The sequence below is a fragment of the Nansenia antarctica genome (genome assembly GCF_963989245.1).
Source record: "Nansenia antarctica genome assembly, chromosome: 13".
In the NCBI taxonomy this organism is placed as follows: Eukaryota; Metazoa; Chordata; class Actinopteri; order Argentiniformes; family Microstomatidae; genus Nansenia; species Nansenia antarctica.
In genome coordinates this window covers 17,269,168-17,289,828 of record NC_137683.1, presented here as the reverse complement: position 1 = coordinate 17,289,828, position 20,661 = coordinate 17,269,168, and the positions used below count along the sequence as shown (strand labels likewise).

Genomic DNA, 20,661 nt, shown 5'->3' with positions numbered 1-20,661 from the left:
AGGATAAAAACCCAAGAAAGCCACTGGCTTATTTCAATTGGGGTCCTTGATACTCAAGTGCAATAATACTATGTGCAATATGACAACCCTCGTGCACATAAGGTTCAGAGATAGGAAATGTTAGGATATTTATAGCATAGCATAGAGTACAGCACAGTGTTTTATTTGTATAGTATAGTATAGTGGATAGTGTACATAGCCTTTATTTATGTAAACCAGCTCTTTTCCCTTCTTGTTTTTAGTATTTTTTTCCTAGCACCAGGGGAGCCCCCCCCTCCCAAATTTCGTTGTATGGTACCTGTACTATATTAATGACAATAAAGACCATTCATTCATTCATTTATTCATTCATTATTGGATTTCCCGGCTGCGCATTGGCAAACTGACAGGCCTGTTCAAAAGCCAGCAAATTGGTTATATGCATACAACGACCTCTTCAAATGGCGGCGTAATTTTTAATAAGATAGGTGGTAATATTCAGTATCCCCATTCTTTCTGTCTCTTATTCCCCTCTCTTCCTTCCCCTCCCTTTGTTACTCCAGGTCAGCAGGTGATGCTCGCAGGTGAGCGGGTGAGCGGGTGATGAGATGGGCTGCACCTCAGCGAAGCAGGTGTCTGCCGTGCCCAGTGGTGAGGGTGGCCGCAGTAAAGCATACTGCAACGGTGACCTTCTCTCTGGTTAGTCTGGGAACACTCACTGGATGTGTGCAGTGTATTACTGATATGCTTCAGCAACCAGACATTTAGACCAGACATTGGTATTAACTCAATAAAACTACACACCTAAATAAATTGTAACATTCCAATCCATTAAAAAAAGCTATGTGCAATAAAGTGCAATGACACAGGAAAAAAGTATTAAACACAGTAAGAAAAAAGCACTAAACCAGCGTATGCCACTAATAAGTTCTCCTACCTGGGATAATTAGAAACAGCTGGGTTAGTGCATGTTGGTGGATAAGTACTTCCACTCTTTGAAAAAGAGAAAACACCTCTGAATGCAAGTTAGCAAATCATTTGTCGCCAAGCTTCCCTGCAAGAAACATCTCATGATGGGTAGAGGCAAAGAGCTCTCTCAAGATTATTGAGCAGTATAGTAATGACATTGCTATTACCGACAGTAATCTCCTAAATGTTCTTATAAGCACCATTGGGACCATTATCCGCAAGTGGAAGGAACATCACTTGACTAGGGTTAGCTCCTCACAAGATTACTGACCAGGCAGTCAGAAAGTTAGTCAGAAGAGTCAGAAGCCCAAGAGCCAAGAGCCAAGAACCACTCAGACCTGGGTGGGTCAGCGGGTATAGTTGTCACAAAGAAAACAATAGGCAACGCACTCCACCGCCACGGTCTCCATTCACAATCACCCCGGAAGACTCCATCACTGAAGAAAAGGCATGTTGAAGCTCGTTTGAAGTTTGCTACAGATCATTTGGGGGAAGCCTGTAGGTTACTGGGAGAATGTAATCTGGTCAGACGAGACAAAAATCTAACTTTCTGGCAACTATACGACACCCCATGTTCGGAGGAGAAATGGCTCTGCGTGATCCTAAAAATACCATACCTACAGTGAAGTTCGGAGGTGGAAACATCATGGCATGGGGCTGTTTCTCTTCACATAGTATTGGTGGAATCCAAATTATCAAAGGGAAGATGAATGGAGCCATGTACCGGGAAATTCTTGGGAAGAATCTGTTGGCATCCACCAAGATGATGAGGATGAGACACCGGTGGAACTTCCAGCGGGACAAAACCTGCAGTCCAAAACCTACTGCAAAGGAGACTCTCAATTGGTTAAAGAGGAAGAAAATAAAGGTGTTGGACTGATCTAGTCAATCGCCAGACTTACATCCAATAGAACATTTGTAGAAGGAACTGAAGATCAAGATTCACCAGCAGGCCCACCAGAATCTTCAAGACTGTCTGTGTTGAAGAATGGGCCAAAATCCCACCTGATCACTGTGAGATTAGGTTTTTTTCGTACAGGAAGTGTCCTGAAGGCTTCTCCACCAAGTATTCAATACATTTCAGTTAGCGTGTTCAATACTTCTTTGCTGTGTCATTCCCTTTTATTGCACATAACTGTTTTTATGGATTGGACTGTTACAATTTCTAATTTCAGATTATTCATTTTTTTTATTGAGTTAATACCAATGTCTGGTCTACATTTCTACAATAGCTGCAATGGAAATATGTTGAATTAATTTTTGGGGATGTGTTGAATACTTATTTCCCCCACTGTACACATACTGTATATATATATTTCCCATATTATGAGAACAATCTTCTGTTCAAAATAACAATAATAATAATAATAATAATAATAATAAGATGTAGAGTCACTTTGTATTCTGTATTGGGTCATTGCTGTGTGTCCTGTGTTTGTCTCCCTTCCCTTTCATTGTGTGTGTGTGTGTGTGTGTGTGTGTGTGTGTGTGTGTGTGTGTGTGTGTGTGTGTGTGTGTGTGTGTGTGTGTGTGTGTGTGCGTGTGTGTGCGTGTGTGTGTGTACGTGGGAGTGCGTGCGTGCACATAATATGTGAGAGAGTGTGTCTGGAGCAGCTCATGTGCTTGCTTGCCAGCCATTGTTAAAAGAGGATTTACTTTGAACTGTGGATTTGAGCACATTGTTATTTTGTCAAGTATTGGACTGAAATAACTATTGACCTGGATTCTCCTGATTACAGTGGCTGGTTGACAGGCAGTTCTTTCCTATCATTTGTATTAGGATGTATCAATAGAGGGAGCTGTGCTCTTGGTAAAGGACACTCCCTCATACAATATGCTTCACTCTTTCTCACAGATGAGTACAAGATGAAAGGAGTGGAAAAGGTGAAATACATCAACGGAGAAGAGGACAGAGTAAACAACTGCAATCAGGACAGTACGGTGAGGACAGGAAGTTCATTGTTCTTCACTTGGCCTGACACATGCACGCACACGCGCACGCACACACACACACACACACACACACACACACACACACACACACACACACACACACACACACACACACTACAGGCCATGTGGCCATACATACATACATAGCCACATGGCCTGACACATGCACACACACACACACACACACACATACACATGCACACACACACACATACACACACACATACACACACACACACACACACACACACACACACTACAGGCCATGTGGCCATACATACATACATAGCCACATGGCCTGACACATGCACACACACACACACACACACACACACACACACACACACACACACACACACACACTACAGGCCATGTGGCCATACATACATACATAGCCACATGGCCTGACACATGCACACACACACATACACATGCACACACACACACACACACACACACACACACACACACACACATGCACACACACACACACACACACACACACTTCCATCTTAAAGCTCATTGGAGGTACACCAAAACCCTTGTGCCATTCATGTTCCAGGAGAAGACGGCTCTCCTCTCCAGGGAAACACACCCAGATGACACAGGAGAACCAAATGGAAAAACACAGTGAGTGGGACTGACTTTTGTTTGCTGTGATTGGGCTGCAATACAGTGTTACTGTCCTCTGTTGAACTCTCCCTATTCTGTATAGACACATGACTTTATACAGGGTATGTTTGTATTTCATCCCTGTGCAATCCACTTTCAAAGACTCGGTTAATGTAGGTCATTATCATACCACGTCATAAGTAAATGCTACAGGGATTTATCATCCATATTTCAGGATCTGTATTTCTTACTCTTGGCGTGCAAACCATTCACTAAATATTTGGACGCGGCCATCTCTCTATCTATCAATGCGTTCTCTATCAGTAGCGCACAAGACTAGGAAGTAGCATTTCACAGTGTCCTTAATGGAGGAGGATGGTCTACTAGTGACAAGCCGCTGAGTGATGACCTACGCGTTGAGGGCCAATGTCACTCACGCTTGGCTAGGCATGATAGTGTAAATAAATATCCTCTTGCTGGTCCCTTTGTCAGATGTCCCAAAAAGGCACAACAATGTCTCTTTCTTTCTCCTCAGTATCCATTCCTCCGAGAGCCAGCAAGAGTTTTTCAGGATGCTAGATGAGAAGATAGAAAAGGTAAGGAGAAAATGTCTGACCACCCTAGGGTTGAGCATTTTTTAACTTAACAGGAGCGGATAGAAGTTGAGGTTACAAGACCGGCCTTCGTGAACTAGCGGTTAGCGTGTTTCAGTTGAGAAGCAGAACCGACTCCAAAGCAGGCATGGCCAGGACACAACAGGTGGGGCAGCGCATCTGTGCAGTTTTAAATTGGAGTGAAATCCTGTTGCTGTTCTGTTTAATTGTATTTCATATCGTTCACTCCATATAATTCAGTCGGGATCAGCCATCTTGGAGGTCGATTGTGACTACGTCACACATTTCATCATCAGCGATTGGATTGTCCCTAACCAATCAGAGTATGAAAGCCTTTGACGTCCAACGTGGGTGAAAGTCTCTGAAAGGACGATGATTAATAAGAATGGATTTCCATTCAGGGAGGCCTTCAGGATGAAAACTAATCCAGACTTGAATCAGCATAGAATTGCTATAGAGCGTTTCAAGGACGGGTCGCCAGACAGGTAGGAAGGCGCGGCTTGAAATCTTGGCAGTGACGACAGGCTACTATGTGGAGCAAAAGTCAATGCTCTCAAACACACACCCCTTTTCTTTCCCTATCTTGTGTTTTCAGGGGCGTGACTACTGTTCAGAGCCAGAGGAAGAGGATATGACATAGCACTGCAGGCCTGCACCTGTCCCCAGGACAGGAGTTGTACGAGGGTGTAAATGGACTGTACCTCACAACTGTTGTTCTGGGGCCCTCGTCCTCTTGGGCTGACCAATGAAGAGGATGGAGGTTCTGTTGTATTATGACCCAGATGAAGAACCTTTTCTCTGCCCATTGCCTGCGGCCCAGCCTGCTACACCCTGCCCGTTAGAGATGAGCCCAAAGGAACAATGGTTGCTAGATGACAAACTATTTCTAGAGCTATCCTTTCTATCCCTAACCCTTTCGAACCCTAACCCACTACAATAGAAGTCTCACATCATGGTGGCCTTCAAGAGAACAGCTCATGTTGCATTTCAAACAATTAGTCAACAATTATTCATATCGACAACCAGTAAAGCAAAGTAGATCATCTGCAAATCTGTGTATTGCTTCTCTCAGGCTGACCCTATGGATGTTTACCCCATAAAGCCCAATGCACACGGCGTGCGATTTTGTCGCACGGCAACATTCGATTCTCCATTCACACCACCGAAGTGAGTGGGTGTGAATGGAGAATCGAATGTTGTCCTGTGACAATATCGCATCGCACGTCAATGCACACGGCGTGCGATATTGTCGCAGGACAACATTCGATTCTCCATTATATAATAATGGAGAATAATAAACGCACGCCGTGTGCATTGGGCTTAAGACTCATATACAGTAGAAATGCAATGGCACTTTCTCAATAGTTCTAAATGTGATTCCTTTACCAAGAGCATTGGAAGAGAATATCTCATGAGAGGAACCTGGATCTTCTCCTCCAATGCATTTTAAGTAGGAAGGGAGTGGAGGATGGAGAAGAGGATGAGGAATTTAGTTTCTAACAGTTGAGAAAGGCGCCATGGACTATCCTGACAATACTCTCCCTTTAACGATACTGAATGAATGGGTTAATGGAGAGAAATAGCACCACCCCATGGTTATTTTTTACTGGCTTAAAGGGACATCGACCTAGCTTCATCTAATTGTTTTAAACAGCATATTGAAGATGGGGACATGAAGCTGTGACTTATTGGATGTGGTTGCTGCTTAGAAATGCAAGGTAATGAGAGCAGACAATTCTCTTATCATGGTTTTGTAAACTCTCTGTGCAGTATATTGCTATCGGCAAGGTTCTAAACATTTCACCCCTGAAGACTAGAGGGGCCACTTCCTGCATTCCAAGACACTTTTTGGATTTCTATGTCAACATTCTTTTTTTGTTTTTTTTACAGTATGTGAGTCTGTCTGTCTATTACTTGCACACTATGTAGGGTATTCTTGTTCAATGTTAATGCTCAGGGTTGAAGCGTTCTAGTCATCGTGTTTTGTAGTCAGGCCTTCCTCTTCCTTAGACATTGTTGCACCTTTGTGTATGCACACACACACACAGACACACACACACACACACACACACACACACACACACACACACACACGCTCACACCAAGGTTATTAACCAAGTAGCCTGTTGTCGGTATCTATCCTTACCTAAAACCACAGTATTAAACCTACAGGGAATAATACTGTATATTGTATAGATCCTGTAGTGTTCTCACATATGTTGTCATGGTCATTTTGTTTGTTTGATTTTCATGTTACATTTTTGTCTTTTTAGTAAAATAAATTAAAACTGAAGTGTGTGTGTGTGACATTTCACTTGACAGATTTCTTGTTCAAAAGGACCTTGTGGTGGGACTACCAACAATAATGCACACACCAAGATTTTCATTTGCTTTTATCTGTCATTGGAGTCAGTAAGCCTGTCATATGAAATGATGTCAATGAGAGGCGTCTGATGTAGGTTTTATACAGCCACCCTCTACAGTAAATACCACATAACTACATTCAAGACAATTAGATTAGATTAGATTCAACTTTATTGTCTGAGATAGTTAAGTGTGTGTGTGGGGGGGGGGGAGAAGGGGCAAGGTAGAAGAACATGACGCATAAGTGAGCGTAAGTGTTTACATTCGTCCTGATACAATGCCTTCGGAAAGTATTCAGACCCCTTCACTTTTTCCACATTTTGTTGTGTTGTAGACTCCATTTAAAACGGATTAAATAAAAAATGATTTGCCATCAATCCACACACAATACCCCAGAAAAAAAGTAAAATACAGAAATACCTCATGTACATAAGTATTCAGATCCTTTGCTATGGCACTCTTAGTCCATTATATTTATTTTTGTAGTATCTCTTCTCTGATTTGCATAGAAGTCAATTACACACTGTGTCAATTAGGATGTCACTACCAACTCAGCAAATGTAATACATTTCTCTGACAAACTCCCCAGTCCATGCCAGTGACAAACAGACCCATAACTTGATGCAGCTACCACTATTCTTCACACGAGAGATGGTGCAGAAACAACGTTGCATGTGCTGGATTTGCACTAAACGTAATGCTTTGTAGTAAAACCAAATAAACACATTTCTAGACACTTTTTCTGCTGTATTACTTGAATTCATTGTTGCAAACACAATTATGGATATGAGATAGATTATTTTCCATTAAGGGATTGTTTTTCTCCACTTGGTTATAGACCAATTTTGTAGAGTGGCTGAGGTGATGTTGTCCCCTTGACTGTGCTTTTTCCTTGTAGATTTGTGTAAGTCTCACCAGGCCTCAGGGTCGCATTCCTGAGCAGTTTTGCTCCTCTACATTTGCTCAGTTTGTAATGACAACCTGATCCACACAGTGTGTAATTGATTCCTATGCAAATCAGAGACTCTATACATTTTTTTTATTAATTCCAAAATGATATGAACTATTATCCTTGCATTAAGATAGACTCGATTCAACTTAATGAGTGATTTGATTTGTGCATTTTAGCTAATTTTAAGAGTGTCAGAGTACATTATGTATTTCTGTATTTAAACTTTAATAGATTTACTGACATTTCTAAAAGTGTGTTTTCACTTAAATTATTTTCTATTAATTAAATGTATTTTAAATGGAGTATATAATAACACAACAAAATGTGGAAAGAGTGAAAGGGTCTGAATACTTTCCAAAGTCACTGTATATAGTCATGTTAAAAAATTAGGACACCCCATGAATTATTTAGTTTTTTTTAAAGGAATATGGACATATGAATATTTGATCTTCTTTCAAACAATATCTATAGATAAAGGTGATGTAATTGAACCAAAAACATTTTAACTTTGTTATAATTTATTTCACAAATAATGAACAACGATGCTGATTCCTACTGAGGAAAAGGTTAGGACAGCTGGTATACTCTATGCTCTTTGGCTGAAATAACATAAATTAGACGTTTGCTATAACTGTCTACCTTCTATCGACTGGGAGAAAGTTTTTCCCATTCCTTCATGCAGAATTCTTTCAGCTGTGTGATGTTTGAGGGGTGTCTAAAGCCTGGTACACACACAATTTTCTAAATCTTAACAGAGATTATCTGAGATAAAAAATCATGGATTGAACAGTTTTGATCGTATTGTGTGTGGTGTGCTCCGATATTCCCAATACAGAACACCACATCTGTCCTACAACAGTCTAGAGTCTCGTCCCCCAAGCCAGAAATCTCGCGTGATCAAACGTGATCTAACGTAGTACCCTGACTGACCTGTACGAGGCAGTAATTTACAATAAGACTCTCACATGTATGCTTGACTTCTGCAGTCTGGCCCAGTCATCTGCGGTCCTCCTGTTTATGTCCGCACACACGTCTAGAACAAGTTTCTCAAACGTGTGTCTTCAAGTTCGTCATCGACCACAGCAGTTTGTTCATAGTATTGTGTAGTTGTGGTTTTTGGTTCTCGTTGGTCACGGCTGCTTTCTTCTTTTGCGGTGCTGCCGGCGGCCCTGGTCCTGGATGCCCACCGGAGGGTCAGGGGTCAGCAGTCCGTCACACATCCTCTGGTAGACCAGGCTGGAGTCTGACGCCACCACACACAACAGCATACGTGCCCCTCTGCCCAACACTGACCGCACACTAGAGAGAGAGATATATATATAGAGAGAGAGAGAGAGAGAGAGTTCTTCAGTGTTTATCGAGCTGAAGAAAGAGGTTGCAGCAAAGCACTGATGATCCACCTAGCCTTCTAATCAGGGCTTGGGGAGCTTTAGCCATATCTGTTGCAACTATCATATCTGCAAACCTCAAAGGGGATCTTCCTGGTAAAGAGCTTTGCTAGTAGTTCATGGTGGACGTAAAGCTTCTCTCACCATCGGTGGCTCAGAGCGCTGTGCAGAGGCAGTGGAAGCACCGTCTGAACGGGAGCTCCTTCCTTCTCCCTCCCCTCCAGCAGCACCAGCTGCAGCTCAGCACAGGCCACGCCACACACCTCCTTCCACTGACGCACTGCAGATGAACAGAGATGAACTCAGCGATCTGAAAACTAAAGCCAAATATCTATCCAACTATCATGTGAACCCTTGCAACAAAGAACCATGTCTATGTGCCATATTCAAATTCAGATTATTGTTTTTTTAAGTTATTTTTTCTGAGTGGGGCAGTCCCACTCATATTTTTCATTTTTATTGACAGTTACAGTGAAGAATTAGACAGGAAGGATGGGTGAGAGAGAGAGGAGGGATGACATGCAGGATATGTCACCGGCCGAATTCGAACCGGGGACCCTGCGGTTACATGGTCAGCGCTTAACCCGCTACGCCACCTAAGCACCCCAGATTATTTCTTATAGTACAGCTTGTATACCTATGGTTTGTATACAACATCCAAACTCTGGATGAATCATGACTGTACTAGTAATATGTCACACCAACAAAATTGAACAAAACGGAGTAGTTGTACAGTCATGAGGGTCAGGAGTTTGGATGTTGCTTTCAGACCCTAAGTATACAACCAACTGTATGGTTCTTTGTTGCAAGGGTTTGTGTAGTAGTAGTGTCAAGTGTTAGGACATTGACAACACACCTGCTGTACGTGCACATTGTTCAACATTTGCTTGCATTTATAAACCTTATCTCATAGATGGGACAGAAAGCATTTGACATTGGTTACATTGTACCATAGGGATAGTTCACAAAAAAAAACATTGTGGCCATATCCCCTCAAAATGACTTCTAGCCAAGTCATAGAGTTCACACGAGGTGATTTGGCTACACATGTTGAGCTTCTTCTTTTGTTCTCCCATCTTTGTTGTTGTTGTTGCGGTGGCTAAAATGAGCTGAAGTTAGTAATGGCTATTTAAACAACTATGAACGATGGATTACAGTTTCTGCTGGCCCATACAGTACTTTCAAGGTAAGGAACCATTACCACGACCAAGCAAACCAAAATAGTGTACTACTACTGTCTGGAAATCACTTGTATATGTATAGCATAGCATAGAGTACAGCACAGTGTTTTATTTGTATAGTATAGTGGATAGTGTATATAGCCTTTATTTATGTAAACAGCTCTTTTCCCTTCTTGTTTTTAGTATTTTTTACCTAGCACCAGGGGAGCCCCCCCTCCCAAATGTTGTTGTTTGGTACCTGTACTATATCAATGACAATAAAGACCATTCATTCATTCATTCATTCATGATTCACTCACCTTCAGCCAGATCCAGGTACACCAGGAAAGCTGCGTGTACTTGAGCACTGTCCCCCACCTCTAGATTCATCAGATGCTGGTGCTGTCAACAAGAGTAGAGGGTCAGATTGAATCTATAGGACTTGGAAGCAATAGAGTGTTACAATAAACCTACTTAGACATTACCATAGGGTGCTGAAGAATCCAATTGGGTGGAAGTGGTTTCTCATTGACGTCCTCTTTCTTTGTTATGTCCGACATGTTATAGTCAAGATAGTTTGTAATATTTGACTTGAGCACTTTTCATTTCAATTCATCTCACAGCAGATGTCATGCTGTTAGTTCTGTTCATCAACTTACCAAGGTACTTCAACGTAATTGGTCCGGGTGGAAACTCGTGCCGGTAATACAAGTTCCAACATACTACACATAAAAAAAGAAAATATTACTCGTTTTTATCTTTTATTTCTTTTTTTAAAAAATTAAATGGCTGTGAACTTACTCCAATTGAGATTGGGGATAGGCTAATCATTCTGATAATCTAATAATTACATTATTTTAATTTAAACAAAACACGATAATAAAAAAAACACGATCAAACTTGAACATCTGAGATGATTCAATCAATAGCCTATGTAAACTGGAAATAGAATAAAGTACAGCATACTATAATAATGAATAGAAAATACAATATAATTTATATTTCACTGTTTCAAATGTATTATTCTATGAGCTACTGAATTTGGTTCAGTTGTATATAGTACACGTGTTTAATGCAATTAAAAAGAATTTGGGGGAAACAAGCAGAAAAAAAAACAATACTGTGAAGAAAGTGCGTTAGGCTACTCGATATTCTTTTAGGACAGACAGTCAGCTGAGTTGACCATCATCTGTCAGATGCAGGGGTAAATGCCACATGGCGCCAGGACAGGTTCATTCCTATGATTCATTCATTCAATCAGTTGCAGCGGAGTCAAGAGGGAGACTGGGTGTATTAGGGAAATAATGCCGTTTGGATTTAAGGCGTTCGGACTGCTTTTCGTGATTTTAACTGGGACACTCCCACACACCTTTGCAGAAGATTTGATAATTGACCCTCAGGAACCTGTCCTTCAGGAGTCTGCCCTGCTGAAGCCCAAAGTATTGATCACTATCCTTGCGCGCAATGGAGAGCACAGCCTTCCCTACTTCTTGGGCTGCATTGACAGGCTGGACTATCCGAAGGACCGGATCGCCATCTGGTAAATGATGCTAACATAAAATTAAGATTAGATAAATAGTTCAGTTTGACCTCTTGCAAAGTCTATAATTGTATCATCATGTATCACATTTCATTGGTCATGGTGTGTCAAGTTGCAGTCATTGTCTATCAATTCCAATTGAGGTGCATGCATGACAGCTATGTGTGTATTTGTATTATTTGTATTATTTGTATTATTTGTATTATTTGAGTGTAAATGTGGGTAACAACGACACCAGACAATTGTCCAATGGATAATAGACCTCACTGAAGTAAGACTCAGTGTCATTCAATGTTTACAACTATGGACTAGGTGAGTGTATATTTGACAAAAATGAATGATACATTTCTCTGGGGTAGCAGTCAGAGAAGTAGCAGACTACAAACAAGAGAATCACTTTTGTCAGGCAAAACTGAACTGAAATCAACCAGTACATTCAGTCCAACCCTGAGAGAGAGAGAGAGAGAGAGAGAGAGAGAGAGAGAGAGAGAGAGAGAGAGAGAGGGGGGGGGGCTGATCCTGCTGATGTGGAGGGCTTTGCTGACCCTCTCTACCCCTGTTCCAGGGCTGCGGCAGACCACAGCGTGGACAACACAACGGCCATGCTCCAGGAATGGCTTAAAGGAGTGCAGAGCCAGTACCATTCTGTGGTGTGGAACCCTATGGAGCAACCAAGGTGAGCATGCAGTATATAGGCCTACCTACAGCTCTGGAAAAAATTAAGAGACCACTCCAAGTATTTCTTAAATCAGCATCTCTACATGTATGGCAGCCATTCCATTCCAGTGAATTCCAACACAGGCACACGTCATTATACTTAGTGCGGTATTGATTAGGTGATCACCTGAACTGAATCTTATTTAAAAACGACTCTCCACTGACCGGGAAGACCGGCAACTCATTCGAATGTCACTCAACAACCGTAGGATGACATCAAGTGACTTGATAATGGCAAACGGCAGCTGGGGTGAAGTGCACGGTGAGGACGGTTCGAAACAGGCTCCTTGGGGCAGGGCTGAAGTCATGCAAAGCTAGCAAGTATACTTGTATAGCACATTTCATACAACAGGGGCAATTCAAAGTGCTTTATGTACAGCATTAAAAAAATACAGCACAAGGAGGATAGTAAGTAAATAAAAATTACAATTATATATATATATATATAAAATAAATAGATTAACATTTAACAAGATAATAGACAATGTATAAAAAGAAATATATTTGCAGCGCTTGGATTATGGACCATTCAGCATGTTTCACTCATAAGTGCTGCAGATATAAGAAGTAAATATATAAAACGTTTTATAAGATAATAGTTAATGGATAAAAAAACATAGATAGAAGTGTTAGTGTTTAATCATAACTGCTGCAAAACATTAACGTTTTTAGCTTAGTTTTAAATATTTGTAGGGTTTGGTCCTGTTTGATTTCTTCAGGGAGTTTGATCCAGGAGCATGCGGCAGAGTGACTGAAAGCTGCTTTACTGTGTTTTGCAAAGAAGAGCCAGGTTGAGACCATGAGGATTGGACCGTAGAGGACTGGAGTAAGTCCAATTTTCAGCTTTACCCAACACCTGGTCTTCTAATGGTTAGACAGAGACCTGGAGAGGCCTACAAGCCACAGTGTATCGCACCCACTGTGAACTCTGGTGGAGGATCGGTGATAATCTGGGGGTGCTTCAGCAAAGCTGGAATCGGGCAGATTTGTCTTTGTGAAGGACGCATGAATCAAATCACGTACAAGGTTGTCCTGAAAGAAAAAAAACGTCCTTCTTCTCTGACAATGTTCCCCAACTCTGAGGATTGTTTTTTCCAGCAGGACAATGCTCCATGCCACACTGCCAGGTCAAGGCGTGGATGGAGGACCACCAGATCAAGGCCCTGTCATAGCCAGCCCAATCTCCAGACCTGAACCCCATTGAAAACCTCTGGAATGTGATCAAGAGAAAGATGGATGGACACAAGCCATCAAACAAAGCCGAGCTGCTTGAACGTTTGCGCCAAGAGTGGCATAAAGTCACCCAACAGCAACGTGAAAGACAGGTGCCAAGAGGCATGAAAGCTATGATTGAAAATCAGGGTTATTCCACCAAATATTGATTTCTGAACTCTTCCTAAGTTAAAACAAGTATTGTGTCGTTTAAAAATGAAAAAGAACTTGTTTTCTTTGCATTGTTCGAGGTCTGAAAACACTGCATCTTTTTAGTTATTTTGACCAATTGTCATTTGCTGCAAATAAAAGCTGTAAATGACAATATTCCCTCAAATAGTCCTTCCTTGGTATCAAATTCCTGATGTCTTCCCAGAAAACACACGTTTCTCCAGAGTCCTAAAGAGCAGGGGTGCATAACTTGTTAATTAATGTACCTAATTGGCCAGAGAGTACAACAACTAGTTTCCCAGGTCTGAATCAGTCACTGATAAAGAAGGTACAATTGAAAACAACAGGACACTGGGGCCCTCCAGCACTGGGGTTGCGCATCCCTGCAACTATTGCAACAACTGAAGCAAGGAGTAAATAAAGGCTTCTCCACCTTCACCTCTCTTCCTGCCACTCTCCCTTCTCTCAGCTCCTATGTGGATGAGTTGGGGCCGAAGCACTGGCCAAACTCTCGGTTCACCCATGTGATGAAACTGAGAGAGGCAGCACTCAGATCAGCCAGGGCGCTCTGGGCCGACTACATACTGGTGAGATCAACACTACTCTACACGCTGGCTTCATAACTGTTGATGGTGATAAGGGAAGTGAAAATCTGGGGAAATGGGGCTAGTCCCTCAGGGCTTAATGCATGACAGTTACGCGTGCAGATCTCAAAGCAGATTCTTTTTTTGGGGGGGGGGGAGGGGTACTGATGGCAACATGGTGTGTTTAGGTTCAGTGCTCTTTTCAGTTTAAAATGGACAAAGACGGTATTTTCAATTTTGACACTGATGATTTGTGACACTGATGTTGTTCAGTATGTGGACAGTGATGATTTCTAAGTTGTTCAGTATGTGATGATTTCTATGATATTCAGTATGTGATGATTTCTATGATGTTCAGTATGTGGACAGTGACAACTTGCTGACTAACCGGTGGGTGCTGACTGAGATGATGGCAGAGAACCTGACTATCGTGGCGCCTATGTTGCAGTCCAGTGTCCTCTACTCCAATTTCTGGTGTGGCATGACCCCAGAGGTACGCTGTCTCTCTGTTCTACTGTGGATTGATTGGTCGTTATCAGTTTCTCCAACATTGGATGAGATTGTGGAACAAATTGTGACAGCAGCTGGTAAAACCGGGAACAAGTCGGCATCCGATGGACCGTTCAAAAAATTTGAAGAAATGTCAACGTTGTTGAAAATCAATTACACATTCGCTAGTCAAGCCAAAACATTGCAATGCTAACTAGCTAGTAGTGGGGATTGCTCACTGAATCCATTGCATTGCAATATTTTTGGCTTGACTAGCGAGTTTACTGCGAGCTCACCATTGCATTTGAAACATTTGAATCATGCATGGAAGAATGTCAATTGCTGAGGGTTTTGTATCTATGTAACTGATGATGTATGTGTTACGGCACACTCATGTGATATACAGGCTCCCTCACCCTTAAAACACACCTCAAATGTCAACCTCAGCAGAGCGTGTGCGTTTCATATCGGCGCCCATGTTAACGGTTTAAAGCAGCCATACAGCGCGTGAGGTGCACGTCCCAAGCGTGTCTCACGCTGGCTGCCGCGGCCCACCATCTAGAGATTAGGACTCTTGCCTATGTTTCCTGTGTGCCGTGCGAGTTGCAGGCAAAACTCAATGTACAAAGACAGGGCTGGCAGTAGCAGTTCCGCAGTTAGAGAAGACAGAAGACACGCAGCCGGTGTGGAAGCCGCAACAGTGAGAGCCGCAGCAGTTCCGCCACGCACACGCGCTGCTGAGGTTGACACTTGTGTGTTTTAAGGGTCAGGGTTACTATAGGCGGACCCCTGAGTGCATCCCTATCTCTCTCAGGGTTACTACAGGCCTGAGTACATCCCTATCTCTCTCTCAGGGTTACTACAGGCCTGAGTACATCCCTATCTCTCTCTCAGGGTTACTACAGGCCTGAGTACATCCCTATCTCTCTCTCAGGGTTACTACAGGCCTGAGTACATCCCTATCTCTCTCAGGGTTACTACCTGAGAACATCCCTATCTCTCTCAGGGTTACTACCTGAGTACATCCCTATCTCTCTCAGGGTTACTACCATCGGACCCCCGAGTACATCCCTATCCGCAACGGGAAGCGCCAAGGCTGTTTCGCCGTTCCCATGGTGCACTCCACTTTCCTGATGGACCTTCGCCGGAGCGCCAGCCAAGCTTTGGCCTTCCACCCTCCCCACCCCGACTACCCCTACCCCCTCGATGACATCATGGCCTTCGCCTTCTCTGCACGCCAGGCCGGTTAGAACAGAGTCAAACTTTGTCCGTCTGTTACAACGGAAGCCTCTCGAACTTCCCCAGACAATACACATAATTAAACACAACTAAACTAATACAGTATTACATATATATACAGTATACAGACACGCGACATGAGATATAACTACGTATACATTATATACATATACAAATACATATATTTTCTAAGTCTGAGATTAAGTCTGAGATTTATAGAAAGCATTTCTCTCTCATCACGGATGATCTTATAGTTTCCCTGGTCTGGAAGGTGGAACATACTAAAGAGAACGTGAAGCTAGAGTCAGCCAGTGATGGGGCTAACCTGACTGTTCAAACAGAGTCTTCTTGTGTGTTACGTGTATTTATGATTTGACACAGATGTGCAGATGTACGTGTGTAACAGAGAGCCTTATGGGTATCTTCCGCTGCCCCTGAAACCACAGCAGAGTCTGGAGGAGGAGGCGGAGAGCTTCACCCACACCATGACGGAGGCTTTGAGTGAGTCTCTAGTGTGATAGAGAACTACGGTAGAGAAAGACAAAGACCAAAACGAGAAAGAGCAGAGAGATTATCTGTCTGTCTCTATCTCACTCTCACTCTCACACACACACACATGCGCACGCACGCACACACACACACACACGCGCGCGCGCGCACACACACACACACACACACACACACACACACACACGCATACACACACACACACACACACACAATCTTTCCCACCCTTCTCCTTTATATCTGTTTTCTCTCCCCCTCTTTGCTCTTCTCTCTCAAACAGACCCGTCTCTGTAAGGCTGTTTGACTCCCCTCACTTTCATAGTCCTGTCAGAATTCTCACTCCTCCGTTACAGCTGAGGCAAGGCAAGGCGAAGGCATGGCATTTACCACGTGTGTGAAATTCTGTGTATTAGTATTCATTATTCATTGCATGTCTTAACACTGCACTTTCTTTCTAGTTGATTACGACATGGAGCCATCCACGTTTATGCACCATAAACCTAAAAATCTTGAAAGGCTGGGATTTGACAAGGTACAGGGAATATCAGCAATCACAGTATATCTTCAGGCCTGGCCACTGATTGGACTAGAATCTTGAATATTCTGTATTATTCGTACAATATTTCTTGGTGATGAAGATTATAACAGTCGCTCTCTCTCCACCTCCCTCCAGGTCTTCCTGATCAACCTGAAGCGTCGCCTGGACAGGAGGGAGCGGATGGTGAGCACCCTCTCTGTCTTGGGCATCGACGTCACAGTGACAGAGGCGGTGGACGGCAAGTACGACACAAAAACCCCTAAAGCACAACGCACAGGCACACACACACACACACACACACACACACACTCACACACACACACACACACACACACACACACACACACGCACACACACTTCTTTTTTTTACTTTTTGCTTTACCTTATGCAAAAACAACAGGTGCACAGTCTGAGTCAACCTGTCGCTAAATGTCTGAGTAGTGTTTGATTTGAGTGTTTTTTTCTTGTTATTGTATCCTTTGAATTTCCCTCCCTCTCTTGTGTTCTCTCTTCTTTTCTTCTCTTTCATTCAGAGCCTTGAACTCCTCCCAGCTGAAGGCGATGGGCATAGACATGTTGCCTGGATACAAAGACCCGTATTCTGGGCGTGTCCTGACTCGAGGCGAGATCGGCTGCTTCCTCAGTCACTATAACATCTGGACACAGGTGCAGATCACTTCACTTCAACGTCCACCTCAGGGGAGGCTGGCGGAGGCCGCCACCAGCCTCCCCTGACACACTTGTGTAACCCCGGCGAATCTTCATCATAGTCACTACAAAGCATGTCTTTCTTTCTAAGAAGTTGAGGATCAAACTAACCCCTTTACTAGTTTGTTGTCCACTTATTCAATGTACACATAGAGACAAGATGAAGCCTGCTCATAGATAAAACATCTTCATTGCCGAGTCCAAAGCTTGGCTTCGCCTTTGTCTGGAAAACTGCCCCTTCGGACCCATCTGATTTGGGCAGGAAATCGGACCTTCTTACTCAGTGGTTAACCATTCTAATGGATGTATTGTGCCCCCTAGATGGTGAAGCAGGAACTGCAGAGTGTACTGGTGCTAGAAGATGATGTGAGGTTTGAGCCCAGGTTCCGGAGCAGACTGGTGGCCATCATGGAGAACGTGGAGCGTGTGGGGCTGGACTGGGATCTCATGTGAGATGTTACAAAGTGGACAGCTTATACTAACAGAAAGAAGTTTACATAATAGTCAAATTAAATGTTAATTAATAGTGACTAGTTTTGAACCATACTCCAGCGCTCTCTGTTCTTTGAAACAGTTTTCCTCTACCTCTTTCGCATCTTCTGTCTCTCAACTGTCTTCTCTCTCTCCCTCCCCTCCTCCGTTCACTTTCTGGGTTGCAGCTACGTGGGCCGTAAGCGTTTGCAAGTGAAGCGTCCTGAGATCTGGGTGGAAGGCGTCCGTCACCTGGTGCACCCAGACTACTCCTACTGGACCCTGGGCTATGCCCTGTCCCAGAAGGGGGCCAAGAGACTCCTGGAGGCCCGGCCCCTGGGCAAGATGCTGCCCGTGGATGAATTCCTGCCTGTCATGTTTAACAAGCACCCAAGGTGAGACAGACAATGTATAAAAAAACATGTTTATACAAAACTATTTCGACACTTTGGCCCTGAGCTATAAGTACTCGTGTTTTCTCAAGCTCTTTACCTCTTATTTTTGCCTTGTGGGTAGTTGCTGTGCAAACAATGGCTAATGTCTCTCTGCCTCATTTCCCACTTGGTTTTCAACTACGATTTGACAACTGTGATGTTATTATGGGGTTTGTTCAGAACTGAGCTTGTGGTGTGTGAGTGAGGCAAAAGGTCCTGGGTTAATCAGTGTGAGAATGAGAAGCCTATGGTAAAAAGAAACTCTGTATGACAAGGCAAGGTAGAGCTACTACTACCATATGCAGTAGTGTCCAGAGGGGTAGGCGCTGGGAATTAATTTGGGAGTCAGAGTCAGAATATGTCTTGACTGTCCTTCAAATCTCCTTGCCCCAAGAGAGGAGTACATGGCCCATTTTGAGCAGAGGGACCTGCAGGCGTTCTCAACAGAGCCACTGCTGCTCTTCCCCACACACTACACTGGGGAGCAGGGCTACGTCAGTGACACAGAGACCTCCACCATCTGGGACGATGCCGCCGTGGCCACCGACTGGGACCGGCAGAACGCGCAGCGGAGCAGCAAGCAGGACGACCAGGGCCGCCCCACCACGTCCCTGGGCACGGAGAAGAGGGATGTGCCCTCGCCACCATCAGCCGTCAGTCACAGAGATGAACTCTGATGATGGAGGTCACCCCCACAGTCTTCTGATGGTGGAGGTCACCCCCACATCCTTCTGATGATGGAGGTCACCCCCACAGTCTACTGATGATGGAGGTCACCCCCACATCCTTCTGATGATGGAGGTCACCCCCACAGTCTACTGATGATGGAGGTCACCCCCACAGCCTTCTGATGATGGAGGTCATCCCCACAGCCTTCTGATGATGGAGGTCACCCCCACAGCCTTCACTCCCACCTCGTTCAGGAAGAGAACTGGAATTCAGAACAACACACATCCTGTCCCAAGCTCCTGCTGAAAGGTTTACACATCACAATGTTGTGTGAGGACTAAAGCCTACAACTGTATTTGTTTCACACTTTTCTTCCCAGTGCTTTTTAAAGACCAGAGACACACAGGTTGACTTAAATGCTGACGCCTGATTCGGTATTTCCAAATGAATGTCTGATGGGAGGACATTTACATGAATAAAATAAAAGGATGTATGAGTTTTATTTATGACGAGGTTTGTATTTAATTTTTAATGTGAAAGCAGTGCATCGAGTTCATGTACTGTATATGCCAGAATTAAGGCTTTCAGCCATTACACGAGTGTTGTGTGGACTAGTATGCAGTAGTATTCCAACCGACTCATTTATGAGTTTATGATACATGATTATTCTTACTTAGGCCGGTCGCCCCAAGAGGAGCCTAGGCCAGCGACCTGGACTCTGGGCTCCTCCTTCTCAAGCCAAGTTGTCCCGTCTCCAGGTTTTTACTCGACAAAATGACAATGATTGCTTGTGAAAAAGGTATAGAACTGGAATAAACATTCCACTTGGAAGTCTATTTACTAGGAAATGACACACACCACCACCAAAACAGTCAACTTAGGGATTTTTATTTATTATTAAAAAAGCACTGGCAGTTTTGTATCAAGCACATGATGGAACCAATTATTAGTAGTGTTCCATCTCTCTCACAAAATAAGCTATGAAAAAGATAATTAAACCACACAAATAATAAGTTGTAATAAATTAAATCAGCAAAATAAAGAGACAAAGCATGCGTACGCCTGGGTGTTGCAATGGAAATTTGGAAATTCCAGAGCATTTTTTTAAGACACCTGAGAGTATAAATATCAAACAGCATGTTGCAGCAGGTATTAAGTTAGTTCCACAGTTCCTCTTAAACATCAGTAAGTAAATCAAAGCTGGAAAAAGAGGATTTATTAAAGACTTACATTATTAATGTAAAAATTAGGCTTCAATCTAAAAACGACTGTTCTGTACAAACAATGCAGGTGTGCATATTTGAATTAGTGTATGGTTGGAAACACAACTGATTGAATTAGTGTATGGTTGGAAACATAACTGATTGCCTAGAACAAGGTAGCAAGACAAA

At 43.2% G+C, this 20,661-nt stretch overlaps 3 protein-coding genes across 3 annotated transcripts; 2 read left to right on the top strand and 1 right to left on the bottom strand.

Annotated features, from left to right (window-relative positions):
- The first annotated feature begins 581 nt into the window (after positions 1-581).
- On the top strand, positions 582-4,777 carry LOC308169631 (uncharacterized protein C1orf21 homolog). Its single transcript, XM_080544337.1, has 5 exons — positions 582-678; positions 2,804-2,889; positions 3,464-3,531; positions 4,049-4,109; positions 4,723-4,777. Exons 1-5 carry the CDS (start codon positions 588-590, stop codon positions 4,765-4,767), a joined length of 351 nt encoding a protein of 116 aa, XP_080400463.1. The 5' UTR covers positions 582-587; the 3' UTR covers positions 4,768-4,777.
- A 3,796-nt stretch (positions 4,778-8,573) lies between these two features.
- Positions 8,574-10,603, bottom strand: tsen15 (TSEN15 tRNA splicing endonuclease subunit; the record flags this gene model as incomplete). Its single annotated transcript, XM_080544332.1, has 4 exons — positions 10,477-10,603; positions 10,312-10,393; positions 8,976-9,111; positions 8,574-8,742 (listed from the first exon to the last, which is right to left on the bottom strand). Exons 1-4 carry the CDS (start codon positions 10,549-10,551, stop codon positions 8,574-8,576), a joined length of 462 nt encoding a protein of 153 aa, XP_080400458.1. The 5' UTR covers positions 10,552-10,603.
- A 692-nt stretch (positions 10,604-11,295) lies between these two features.
- On the top strand, positions 11,296-19,278 carry LOC308169339 (procollagen galactosyltransferase 2-like; the record flags this gene model as incomplete). The annotated part of the gene is made up of 12 exons (XM_080544024.1): positions 11,296-11,531; positions 12,097-12,207; positions 14,101-14,218; positions 14,574-14,708; positions 15,745-15,949; positions 16,325-16,444; positions 16,909-16,982; positions 17,124-17,230; positions 17,522-17,654; positions 18,018-18,145; positions 18,356-18,562; positions 18,996-19,278. The coding sequence occupies 12 exons, from the start codon at positions 11,296-11,298 to the stop codon at positions 19,276-19,278; spliced, it is 1,857 nt and encodes a 618-aa protein (XP_080400150.1).
- Between the last annotated feature and the right edge of the window lie 1,383 nt (positions 19,279-20,661).